We start from the raw sequence: 13,007 nt of genomic DNA, 5'->3' as shown, positions 1-13,007 counted from the left end.
TAAAATCCATATCTGCTCTGCTGAAACCACATGAGGCACCAAGATAAGTTTGTTTCCATCTTGAGTTAAAACCCTGCAGCAGTCTCAGGGATGATGGTTCTTCTTTTTCCACCTTTTACGAATATTTTTACATTTATACATCAGTGGAGAAGAGGCCACGAGTTCCTCAGTCTCTAATCAGATGTGGGTCATCTCTCTGTCTCTCATCCTGGTTGCTTGTCTCAGTGGGTGAAGATAGAAAAGAGAAAAGGTCAGAGGTCTGTCAGGATGAAAATCAGCATCATGGACCTTCAGGTTTCTGTTAAACAGCTGATCTGAAGTTTGTCATCTGCTCAGCAAATTTGATAAAACAAATGATTGAGATGAGTTTGATCTTCAGAGTTGCTGCTGCTGCTGCTGCTGCTGCTGCTATCAGTCCCAGTGCAGCAAAGAGGCCGATTCTTCCTCGACTGTCTGGTTGTTGATTCTCAGTTGGTCTCTGAAGTTGATGGTCCGTGTACGTTCAGGCAATTCGTTTTTTTCGTTTTAAATCAAAATCGGAAAAACGGAAGTATCGTCGTTTTTCTGTTTTTTCATTTACAATCAAAATCGGAAAACGGATAAACAGAACCAATTTTCCTTTCCTATTACCAGAATTCAAAGACGAAAAACAAGAACAACCTAATTTAAAATCCGCCCTGTTTTTGAATTTTGGTAATTCCTTTTTTTTATTTTTCCTTCTGAATTGAAAGATGAAGACATGTTAACAGGCTGCCCGGAAGTTAGAATTATTCTTTCAAATTAAAAGCCTAGATTAACGCGTAGCATCATGCAAGCACATACTGCGTTAACTCATACAAAACAATATTAATATGTTCGTTCGGGCAGACAGCGACCCCGAGATAATAATAATAATAATAATAATAATAGATAGAAATTAAAGCCTAGTGGGTGACAAGTAACCAGGATTATAATGATTGTTCACAGTGATCACAGTGCTGTGTACTGTTCATAGCCAGTGTTGGGAAAGTTACTTCCCAAGTGTAATATATTTCACATTACCAGTTACTTTCAATTTTAAGTAATACATTTCTTTACAATATTACTCTCTGTATAAAGTAATAAGTAACATATTACTTTTCAGTTACTTTTCACCAAAATAAGCATTTAGGACAAGGCATTACGCAATGAAGGTGCGCAATATTTTGTCATGGTGAATAGTTCTCATTTAAATGTAGTTCCTCATTATTATAGTATGTGTGTGGCAACAAAGTCTAATGAGGTTGCATCAGAAAGTAGTTGTTAATATGAACTGCTGAATTACAATAATGTAATGATATGGAAGAATTAAACGACATGATGTGATACAAACTCTTGTTCTACACCTCATTTATTTGCTTGGCATTATGAAGTGCGGCCAACAAAGATTTAACAAAAAAATTACATTTCCATGAAATGAAATATCTTAATAGTTAATAATCTTTTATAGATTATATAGATTTTTAAAAATATTTTCACTTGTATTTTTGTAATCTACTACAAGCATATGAATTGCAATTTACATTGTATAATTCTGAGGGTTCTCTTCTCTTCTATTATTAACAAGTTTTCCTGAGACAATAGGACACAAAACTCAGGTGAGGACACAAAACTCAGGTGACTACACAAACAAAATAGTTTTCAAAATAGTTCCAAAATGTTCTCCAAAACATGGAGATATATTAGTACAATAAACAATGTGTATTCTGAGATAATGTGACAATAACAAACAAGAAAATCATCAAACACAACTGACTTAACAAACAAAATTGCTTTTTAATCATTGAATCACCTACACCACCTGTAATGTCTCATTTTAAATTAACCATCTGCGGAAATATGATTATACATTACTAATAGGAATTTTTTAGAAATTAGTTTTTTACCTTGTCACTTGATCCAACAGGGATTTTGCTGATAAGCTTCTGAAACGCCGATGACTCAATTGTGGAAAGCGGCAGCGCATCCTCCACGACATACTCAGCTACTAGCCTTCTCACATCTCCTGGGTTCAAAATCTTCACTGCTAGTCTGGAGAAATCCAACTTGAGCTGTTTAGATTTTCTAGCGCCGTCATCTTCTGTCTCTTCGCTAGCAAGAGGCCGTTTAGCCTCTAGCTTATGGTTGCTGTGTACTCGCTCCAAGTGTTTCTTGAGGTTACTTGTGCTATTTTTAGCCGTTGACAGTTCTCTTGGCCTTCCACCAGCACATAAAGTGCATCTTACTGTAATGTTCTTTTCGATTTCTCTGATGTATTCAAAATAGTGAGAGTAAACCCACTTAGAAAATGTCGAGTCGGTTGCCATCATTCCTCGTCCTTTTCTTCTTCTTCTTCTGTTAATTTAAAGCCGCCGCCCTCGTCTTCTTCTTCTTCCTCTTCTTCTTCTTCTTCTACTTCATATTTATTTTTGGCTGTTGCGCGATGGTTGTTTTATTATTTATTTGTCTGATGTTTATACTGACAGTTGGGATTGTAACGCATTACCGGACTCATTTACTGTAATAATATTACCAAAATATAGTTAGTAACGCGTTGTATTACTTCGTTACTGCCAAACGTAGTATATTAGAGTAACGAGTTACCTTTGTAACGCGTTACCCCCAACACTGTTCATAGCTATTATTCCTTGCTGGCTAAGTTACGTTGAACGTCTGCAATTTATTTGTGCCAAGCCGTCATATAACATGGTGAACAACTTAATCTGCCAAAGCAGAAAATCAGTGGGTGGGTCATTTTGTGCAGTTTTCTCAATAGTAAATGTAAATGGAGTCTAGAAAAGTTGTTTCATCAGTACATCGCAGGAAAACTTCTAATATTCTATTTCCTTACACAGCTGCTGTTACTGAATCACCACAAAGTGGCAGAGTACATGAGGGAAATGGACTGGACTTTTTGGCAGGCTACACATACTGAAGACTTTATTCCATGTGGGAATGCCAAAGATTGAACGATATACCATCCACTCCGATGTACAAAGAAGGCTGTTGCCACAGTTTCCACAACAGTGCCTGAAATGGAGCCTGAGTGAAATTAGGGTGTAATCAAGACCTGTTTCTATGTTTATATCACCATAGAATAAGCGTGGAGCTGTCACCCAAATAAAAAAAATCGGACCTTATCACGTTATAACGTGATATGTTTATTGTACAAACGTGAAACCTATCACGTTAAAACGTGATAAGTTTATTATAAGAACATAGCCTGTAATACTGTATGCAGATGTTGTTACGACCTATATTGGAGCAAAATACATTTTATGGAAAATATACTCATCAAGCAGAAACTTTTCAGTTCTTTTTGACAATGATTAATTGTTCTACTCTGGTTTATTGTTGTACAGAAATGTGGGACAGTTATGAGAAACACGTAGGTCACCTGCCTGCGCACAGTGAGACGGTGCGTGCCTGTGTGTCTGAATTGCCACAGAGCAGGCATCCCCAACTGGGGACCACTTGAGCCAGTGTCCTGCAGGTTTTCAGTATGTCCATACTGCAGCACACCTGACTCAAATAATGGGTCGTTAAGAGGCTGGTGCAGACCTGGTTTATTATTGTACACAAGACCGTTATAAGCAACACGGTGCGTCACCTACCTGCACGCAGTGAGACGGTGCGTGCATGTGTCTGAGTGGCAATAGAGTGTGTGCGCTGCTTTCAGTTAATAACATGTTGTCTCCTGACAATAAAAATGAAAATTATAAAGGCTATACCCAGTCTCACTCTAAATCGTGTAATACCTACATTTGGCCACAGGGCAAAAGCTTTTCTAGCGACAAATGAACACTTTTTTTTCATAGTATCCATTCAGTTTATTTACACAATTAGTAGTTTCTTCGTTTCGATGTACAATCCTTCAACGAAATTGTAGGAATACTACGTTTCGGATTGTTGCTACAGTGGTTGCTACGGACGCTATTAACAACAACATTAACAACAAACCGGAAGAAAGTTAATGGTGCGTCACGGATTGAGTTCCTCTTCAAACTGGTTACTGCTTATTTTATTTTTTATTGTGTATCTTTTAGTAACTCAATTGAAAATATGCTTGTGGCACTTTATGTGATATGTGTTCTGTACCTTTGTTTGCACTGATAAATAATAATTAAAAATGAAATAAAACTAATGGAAAATACGGGATTTATTTAGGGACTTAAGCAATACTTTATGAAAATACAACATTCCAAAATCCAAAAAGTCGTCAGAACCACTGAACTATGTGTGCTGTGTAACATTTATTCAAAATAACTTACAATGCTTACTGTTTGATCCCTGTTACTTGTTCATGTGTCATTCATGTATGTCTCTTAGTGTACAGAGCAACATTTATTGAAGTTGTTTTTTAAGTGATTTGTTCATTTTATTAGGCTGCTATTATTATTATTATTATTATTATTATTATTATTATTATCATTTTATTCCTTTAAATTCTAAAGTATTTATATACCTCAGACCTCGTGTTTAAAAACCGTGTAATGGAATTGTAAATAGCGTTATTTGATAAAAGGTTTCCATGATTTATGTGATTTTAGTATAATTATCATTATTATTCGTATTATTTGTAAATGTGTTAAACTGACAAAAACATACATCTTAAGGGTGTTGAATCATAAATCTTACTAATAGAGGAAATGACCGATAAAAATATAGTGGGCGCATTACAGTGACGTATGCTCAAGATGTAATTAAATCGACATTCACTTTCGACCTAATTTAACTCGATATTTACTGATATATTATTAATTGAAAAAACCCTAACTTAAATCTGTGGTAATAAAATATATTATTTAAGGAATTTAAGCATAAACCCATTTAACAAAGCCCACTATCTGCTGTTAGATGCAAGTGCTGGTGACATGCGCAACTTCACAGCGACGCTCACGCCCCCTGCCTATTTACACACCTGGAGCGCGAACTAGGCCTCGGTCAAAACGCCGAGAAGCAGTATGGAGCCGCTTGAAGACGACGACGCTGTATTTCTTGCTAATGTGTTCTTGGGGCTCGTCATTTTATTTATGCATGACATAATAATGGAACAAAAGTCAATTAACTAAATCAGTACTTGGTTGATTCTTATGTTTGTGTGTGTAGGTATGTATGTGTAACGGAGTCTAGTTGATTCCACTTGGCACTGAACAGGCAATCAGATTTGCCGTTTTATTTGCAGTCTATGTATCGGGGACACCTACTGGTTGGCACGGCTCTCCTCAGGTTATAAATACTGGCTGTGACGTTGCCTCAGCACCAGTAAGAGAGGATTGAGCCCATGGTAGGTCACTCAGCGCACAGTAGTGTATTAAAAATGTGAAAAGAATATAATAATAATACAACCAAAGCAATGTTATACTCGAGAACGTGCCGAATACATAGCATGGAACTGAATGGGTTAAAATTTCATTGTTTTGAGATGACGCGATAGTTAGCTACTTAGCTCAAATGCTAAGCTAATCTGTGCTAAACTCTTTTCCACAAAGCTGTGCCGAGCGGGTGATGAGTGTGACCGTGACCGACCAGTGTGTGTCTCATCATTGTTTTTGCAGGTACATATGTCTTTTGTTAGCTTTAAGTTTGGTTATTATTTATGAAATATGACCAGTAAGAGAGGATTGAGCCCATGCTGTGCCGAGCGGGTGATGAGTGTGACCGTGACCGACCTGTGTGTGTCTCATCGTTGTTTTTGCAGACAATAAAGTCCGTTCCAAATACTAAGAGTGTCGGCCTTCATCCAGAAAAATCACAACACAACGCAGACAGTGGTTACATATGTATGTACATAAAAGCTCATGTGTTCCTATTGTTGTATATGTTAGGATCTTAACTTTTCCCCCCAAAAGTCAAACTAGGGACAAAAGCTGGAGATTATGAATAACTTTGTTTAGACTTCCTGTATCGACTGCTCTTTAGACTTTGTTTACAGGTTATCAATCCATGCTTTTTACTGAAAGTTGTATCATATTGTCCTTTTCAAACAAATTTCGACACTCCAACAGTCACCTACAGAAGCACGGACCCATCATGTGCTCCATCTTCTAGTGGACAACAGAGAGTGACTGGGACCATTCAAGACATAGGTAGATTAGTAGCCAATGTTCATTATTTTTATTATCAGCTACTTTGTACCTATCCCCAAACCCTGCCCTTGTTTTCAAGGCTCCCTCATCCAAGAAGTACAAGATCTTTTGGGACCTTCTGAAGACCCAGCCCCCTCACATTGGAAGGATAGGAAAGCTTCCACATTGGAAAAGTGGACTGTATTCAGACCTTTTATGGTTAATCAGATGTTGTTATCTGAGAAGCCTAAAGATACGACTTGCCACCACTGTAGAGCCAAGGTTGCAGTTGTGATGTGTCACGATTGTTTGCCAAGACCACTGCATTCTACAGCCTGTGACCTTGCTATACACGACTCCCTAGTGCTCCATAACAGATCATCCATGGTAGAGGGATTTTACAGGCCACTGCCACCAACCACTCACATCAGGGAAGAAGAGGGAGGAAAATTCTCCTACCATGAAAGAGGTAATTTCTGTGTTCAACATCACATGGGCCTAGTAAAATCTGTACAATGTCTAAGTCCAACAGGGGATGTTGGGTTAGGTAGCTGTATTTGAAGTTTTTCCTCATTGAGGGGAAAAAACACCTTCAATGGTAAAGTTTAAATATAATTTTCATAAGTGGAATTTAAAATATTTGTTTACGTCTTTCCAAGAGTGCTTTTTGCCAGTAATTCTTCCATGCTGTGACTGCTCCACTGGGCAGACAACTGTTTCTTCAGGAAAGGAAGTTATTCTGATTGGAATAAATGGTACAATTTTGTCCTTTTTATTTATATTTATTTATTTAAAAAAAAATTTTTTTTTGCAAATAAACAATCCAACCTTTATCTTTTTTTCAGGGCGATACAATCTGTCTCTTCCAACTGTTTCCTGCTCCTGTGGACAGACTTGGAATGTAAGTATTAGTGATCTGGTTGAAAGTGGCTATTGGCCAGCCACAGTCCATTTTGAGACTTTGTACGCAGTGGATCTGTTTACTACATATGAAGATCTCAAGATTACTGCACCAGGAATGTCACGGCAGGCTTTTGTTGGCATGCTTGAACTAGGGCTGCAACGATTAGTCGACGTTGTCGACTATAGTCGACAATAAAAATAGTCGACAACGGATTTAGCCGTCGACTATTGTCGGCAAAAAAAAAAAAAAAACTACAGAGTGAGACATCGTCTTCTAATCCTATCTCTGCTGAGAGTTGCACAATGCACATGCGCAAAGAGGGGGAAAAACATAAAGAGTGAGACATCGTCTTCTTTTTTTTTTATCTCTGCTGAGAGTTGCACATGCGCAGTAAAGTCCGCCAGGGAGAAAACATGGTGGCGGATCAGAGAGGAAAACCGCGGCGGAGAACGTTAAATGTCTGGGATAACTTCACGTTAAACTTACAAAATAAATTAAATACATGTGAGATTTTTAAAGCGGACCTTGTGTACCACGGAAGTACGTCTGCAATGCTCGAATATTTAAAGAGGAGGAACGTCGGACTTACTTAACAACCTCACGCAAGATTTCAAAGCTGAAAGTGAAATAAGATCCATTTATAATAATCATGAGATACATAATCCGATTGGTCGACTAGTCGTTTTAATAGTCGGTGACTAATCGACCATCAGAATAGTCATTAGTTGCAGCCCTAGCTTGAACAGCGCACCAAACTCTTTGGTCGGGTGAGATAATCATCATTCAACATCATTGAAGCAATTGTCTACTACACTGACTTTTAATATGTATTTTTATGGTTTCATGGCCTGGTTTTGTTTTTTGTTTTTTTTACTCTTTTCTATCAGAGTGGTAAGGTATGTCGAGACACCATGCAGAAATCATTCTTGGAATGGTCTTATGCAAAATTTGAGGTTGAGAGGCTGTCTCAGGTGAATCACTTTCAGTGTCCTGCATGCACACCCTCCATGTTGGCTGTTGCAGTGGATGGTAACCGCAAGCTTTACCGCTTTAAGAGCCAACCAGGGTGGGTAAAATTGTTGTCCACTTAAATTGTAGATTGCCATAGATGTAACCTTCTGTACGTTTAACCCCTATTTTGCTTCTTTTAGACCTAATGGATTTTTTGAAGGTGTGTTTCTGGCCAAGGATGCTGAGGTGACCCCCTTTGTTGACTACATCCATGGGGCAACACGACATGTAAAGTTTATTTCCAATTTTTGTTTTTTTTTTATAAATTATACCCTGCCTGCATATCTGTATTGTATTTACCCCATACAACATCATATTACCAATGGTTAAATTTCAATGTACACCACTTTGCTCTGTGTACATCTGTTTGTCTTCATCTGTATAAGAATCCTGGGAATGGGAGGTGTGGTGCAGACGAGTGGGTGGCAGCACGAGAGTCCTCTAACAAGTCTGCAAGCAAAGTAGATGAGGAAGGTGTCGAGGTTGCTGTCTGCCGCCATGGGATTTTACTGAAGGGACTGAATATGTTCCCTAGAGAGATATTTGCATATCCCTTATATCTCCAGAAACAGCTTGCTTCACAGAATGTGCAGTTCTTCTGCTCTGATGTGGTATGCAGATATTGGCCATATTTGCAGAGGGTCGTGGGCTACTGTCCTGAGTTAGAAGACCTGTTAAACATGCGTCCCTTTCTCTCAATCATGCATGCTAAAGCACATTCCTGGATGTGTGAGGTAATTGCCAATGGCTTATTTCTCATTAGCACTGTTGGACCTCTTCCAACCCCCTGTCTTCCAAAAGGTAACATACAAATTTGTTGTAGTTGCAATGGGGAGGACGAAATCAAGAGGGAGCAGGAACGACAATAGGGGAGGAGGTTGAACAGGTGAACAGCTTCCTCTCTCCTGCTATATACAAATGTCAAAAGCTGGTAAATATATATATATATATATATATATATATAAAACTTATTTAGTTTTGGTTTCCTTTGTTACTCCAATATTGATTTTGACAGACTGTACAAAAGATTTCTGAGGATCTTGATAAGCTGACTAAAGAGCTGTCGATACAGGAAGACACAGTCCAGCAATGGGTGTCTGATGTTCAAGAGTGGACTGCAGGTACTGTGGAAAACTGTCATTTATGAACAATTCAAAGAGTAATTTTTCTCTGTTCTTGTGAAAGTGCTGTTAAAAGAGTGATTGTGAACTTGGTGTGAAATTATTTTGTTTTCTTATCCATCTCCACAAGGAACAACCAGTCAAAATGACCTGGAGAAAACCATTGAAGGGCTGTACCTGAGCATCAAGCAGAGAAAATACCAGCTGTATCATCAAACTGGTGAGAGGGGGGGACACACCACAAATATTTTTGTTTTAATGACATGGGGGGCATTTAGTGCATTATTATTTTTTTTTTTTCTTAAATTGGTGTTCACTAATCTGTAACTGGGTAAGCTTATACAGCTTATACAAATGTTATAGGATGTGTGTGTGTGTTTTTAACATTCTAGATGGCAACAAGCGGAGACATCAACTAAGGAAAAAGATTGCTGAAGAAAAGAGAGCTTTAGAAGATGCCATCACAAAGCGTAATGCTGCTATGGGGGAAACCGACAAAGTACCTCTTCCGAATGAGCTCTTGGCTGAGGAAAACTATTCCTGGCCATGGGAATGTAAGTACATAAGACATGTATACAACTGCCTTCATATCCAGTTTGCTTACTTAAATTCCAAGAAAAGGATTTGTATAAAGCAGTCCACCACCTTTGTCTGCTGGGGTTGTCACGATTTGGGATATTGCTCTTATTGAATCACACAAGCCAGGGAGGAGATGGATATATGTAGATTAGTGAATGAGCTTATGTTAGATGTAGTTGACAATGCATGTCTAACATTTTAATTACTTTCTAGTAATTTAGAATAACTGATAAAACTTTATGTGAACTGCAGGTCATGGCGACATGGTGAATAAAAAAAGGCTTTATGACAAAGTAATGCTGCTGACCAGACTGAAAGAAGAGGAGGTTATTGTGGTTCGGGAAGTTAAGCAGCACTGGGAGTACTTGAGGAGTGTGGTTGGAATACTTAAACAGCTTTGCTCCCAGCTTTCTGAAGGGATCACCCAGCAAAGTAAGACAAGCCTTTTCTTTTCTTTTTTTTTTGCATTGATGTCCGTAGTTTGTAACATTTATGTTTTCCTTTTTAAAGTTATTGTCAGGCAGCACTGAAGCATTGACGGAGAGAGGACGTGAAGGGCTACTCTGTCTGCTGAGGAGGAGATTGTCTGCAGTACAAGCTCAGCAGGGTGCCGCTCGCTCAATTTACCAATGCGTTTTGGGATTGCAAGCATTGTCTCTGGATGATGACTCCACTGATGAAGAAAACTTGGGCAGTTGCTCCTCTGATGAAGAACTTTGACCACCCCCAAAAACAGTCACCGTAACACCCGAATATGACCAATGTACTGATGCCTGCATGGGGAAAAAACTATTAATTGTGCAATCTGACAAATAAATTTCTTGTATTTGACATTTGTGGATGTATTTTCTGCAGTTACACTATTGTAATTTCTAAATTTGAATAGATTTTGACAGTTAAATGCTGTTGCTTTTTGGTCTTTTCAGGAAACCTCACCAAAAACATTAATGGTGCTTGCACCTGTGTTGAATTCACCTTACTTTTTTCAGACTTTTGTGAAACTGATTGCCTTTACTATACTGTATGTTGTTCATTTATGTGTTTGTATGGAACACACTGACTTGGTAGATAAAAGTTAATGTCTTAGGCGGATGCTTAGCAGAAATCAGTGACATTTTAATGTCTTCTATATTAGCAAATTCATTGACCTAAAGGATAATCCTTTATTTGTCCCACAGTGAAAATTTCGGTGTTACAGCAATAAAGGTGATAGTGCAAAACAAGTGTAAAAAAAACAGCATTAGAGATGAAAAAAAAAAACTGTACAGAACAAAAATATATTTAAAAAGTATATAAAAAAATCCATATAGGTATGTGGCAGGTGCCCACAAACACGTCCAGGGCCACCATACAAGTGTGAAGGCTTATCAACCCACAAGTTCTATGAAAGTGTTGTGAGGCTTAAATTCGGTGATTGTTGAAAATGTATAAATCAGTCCTACTGACAATGATCATACTGTAACCTTTGGTGGATCTAGCTCTAATGTAAACCACTCCAGGTTTTGAGGAGCCGCTCATTAGGGTTAGGGTTAATGATTTCTCTGGGACATTGTTCGGGCCGCTTAGCACCTAGATGACTGAATTTTACAGCACATGCTCCTCCTGGACCTTAAATTATGTGTGTAAATTTTGGTATATGTAGCCCAAGTAGAAATATCTAAAGCTAAATTTGATCCCCAACACTGCTCATAAAGGCTCTAAGAGTGTACAAGTCACAGACCCTCACTTTCCACAGTTTCACAAGGGGGTTGAAATTTTCCCTTTTAACCTAGAAAATTGAAATTTTAATATGTTTTTCTGTCCAATTCAGATGGTATTTGACATATCATAACTTGGTCAAATTTGCTCCAAATAAGATGAGATTTCTGTGGAGTATTCATACTTCTGTCAGTAACTAATATTTTAAAATTGGAGGCCCCATGTACTTCCTGAAGCTACTTCCTGTTTGGGAGGGTGCTTATGAAATGATTCCACCAGATTATGATTTTTTAATTTTCAGAGGCCTCACAGTGCATGTTTCAGATCTGTGTCTACTGTAGAGGCCAAATGAGAGCAAATGAGCAACAGGGTCAAAAGGGCCCACAGGCTTCATGTCTCAGCTAGGCTTCTAAAGGTTAAGTGAGCTCTTAGGAGCTCCTTTAAAGGAACGTCTGACACCAATCTTGTTCCAAGACTAACAGCATGAACACAAAACAATGGCCTCCTGTCTTTTGGAACATTTTCACACAAGGAACCACTTTATGTTTTTTTTTATAGCAGATGTCAATGAATAGGGCATAGGCTGGTACTTCAGGCCATCAAGAACCTTTTGTCCTGATATATGATTAATATATTATCTTAATATTTAATCTGTATTTTTGTTTTTTGTAGTCATAATACTTAATATAAGATAAGGGCCTCATCTGATCAACACCAAACTTGCGGGTATTCACAACAGAAACCTTTGGAATTGTTTGAAATTCACACCTCAGATTGTTTCATGTGACAAGGTCTAAACTTATCCACAACTGATAGCAATTTGGGGATTATAGGTCAAACTGAAATGTATGAGAAAGGGCTTTAAATTGTTGTGTACATGTGTGTGCGTGTTTGTGCGTGCATGCTGCTGAGTGGGGGTGGCGAGGCAATGACGGTGCGCGAAGACCTTCCCAGAGGCAGAGAGGTCACAGTTCAGCTGATGACAGCCTGACGAATATCCCTGTGGAAAGAATTATTAATGGTAAGAAATTAGCACACATAAGGTAATTACCAACAACACGTGAACTTCCAAATTAACTTAGATGTTATTATTGCCTCCAGTGAGGGAGTAAAGGCGTTGTTACGGCTTTACTTTTTCCACTAATGGGTAATTAGGCAACTTTATCATTACAACGCCATTACCGTAACTGACTAAACGTTCCTGACAGCGCGTTACTATTGAAAGATTTATTTATATATATATATATATATATATATATATATATATATATATATATATATATATTGAAGTTTTAAAATATTCTTTGTTGGCTTTAAAAGATTTGTTCACCACCTGTAAATCAATCATCAGAAGGAAGAGTGTTCAAAAATCCACATTTTTAAAAGAAGGCAAAAACACCAGAGTTTGAGTAGAATTGACAATTCTTTGTTAAGCCAGTAATAAGAAAACAATACATATCTTCTCGAGAAGGAGGCCTGTTAGCTTAGCTTCTGATCACTAATACACAAAGTGTCGGGACCCTTCGGTTCAGCCAAAAGACCCGCCTACCTAAATTATCCTCCTCATTTATACTGATACAATGCATTGTGGCTATGTGCGTGCATGTAGTGCGCATTCATGTGAATGCG

At 38.1% G+C, this 13,007-nt stretch overlaps 2 protein-coding genes and 1 long non-coding RNA gene across 3 annotated transcripts in view; 2 read left to right on the top strand and 1 right to left on the bottom strand.

Moving 5' to 3' along the window:
- Positions 1-13,007, bottom strand: part of LOC121639814 — an 882,884-nt gene that overhangs the window by 233,571 nt on the left and 636,306 nt on the right. The gene's annotated exons all lie outside the window — the stretch shown is intronic.
- Positions 7,881-12,416, top strand: LOC121639833. Its single transcript, XR_006010252.1, has 3 exons — positions 7,881-8,035; positions 8,121-8,337; positions 12,405-12,416. It is a non-coding gene; the product is annotated as an uncharacterized LOC121639833 (long non-coding RNA).
- LOC121639787 lies at positions 8,641-10,411 on the top strand. The gene is made up of 7 exons (XM_041985282.1): positions 8,641-8,714; positions 8,804-8,866; positions 8,996-9,101; positions 9,232-9,321; positions 9,494-9,655; positions 9,933-10,112; positions 10,201-10,411. Exons 1-7 carry the CDS (start codon positions 8,661-8,663, stop codon positions 10,398-10,400), a joined length of 855 nt encoding a protein of 284 aa, XP_041841216.1. The 5' UTR covers positions 8,641-8,660; the 3' UTR covers positions 10,401-10,411.

This window comes from Melanotaenia boesemani, chromosome 5 (assembly GCF_017639745.1).
Source record: "Melanotaenia boesemani isolate fMelBoe1 chromosome 5, fMelBoe1.pri, whole genome shotgun sequence".
In the NCBI taxonomy this organism is placed as follows: Eukaryota; Metazoa; Chordata; class Actinopteri; order Atheriniformes; family Melanotaeniidae; genus Melanotaenia; species Melanotaenia boesemani.
Note: the sequence above shows the minus strand (reverse complement) of the source record. Positions and strands in the feature narration are given on the sequence as shown.

What these genes read in the sequence shown, in the direction of transcription:
- LOC121639787 (XM_041985282.1), top strand. Translation starts at nt 8,661, where the DNA reads ATGCGTCCCTTTCTCTCAATCATGCATGCTAAAGCACATTCCTGGATG. An exon ending in TGTTCAAGAGTGGACTGCAG is followed by an intron (nt 9,102 to 9,231) that starts GTACTGTGGAAA and finishes CATCTCCACAAG; the next exon opens with GAACAACCAGTCAAAATGAC. An exon ending in CCAGCTGTATCATCAAACTG is followed by an intron (nt 9,322 to 9,493) that starts GTGAGAGGGGGG and finishes TTAACATTCTAG; the next exon opens with ATGGCAACAAGCGGAGACAT.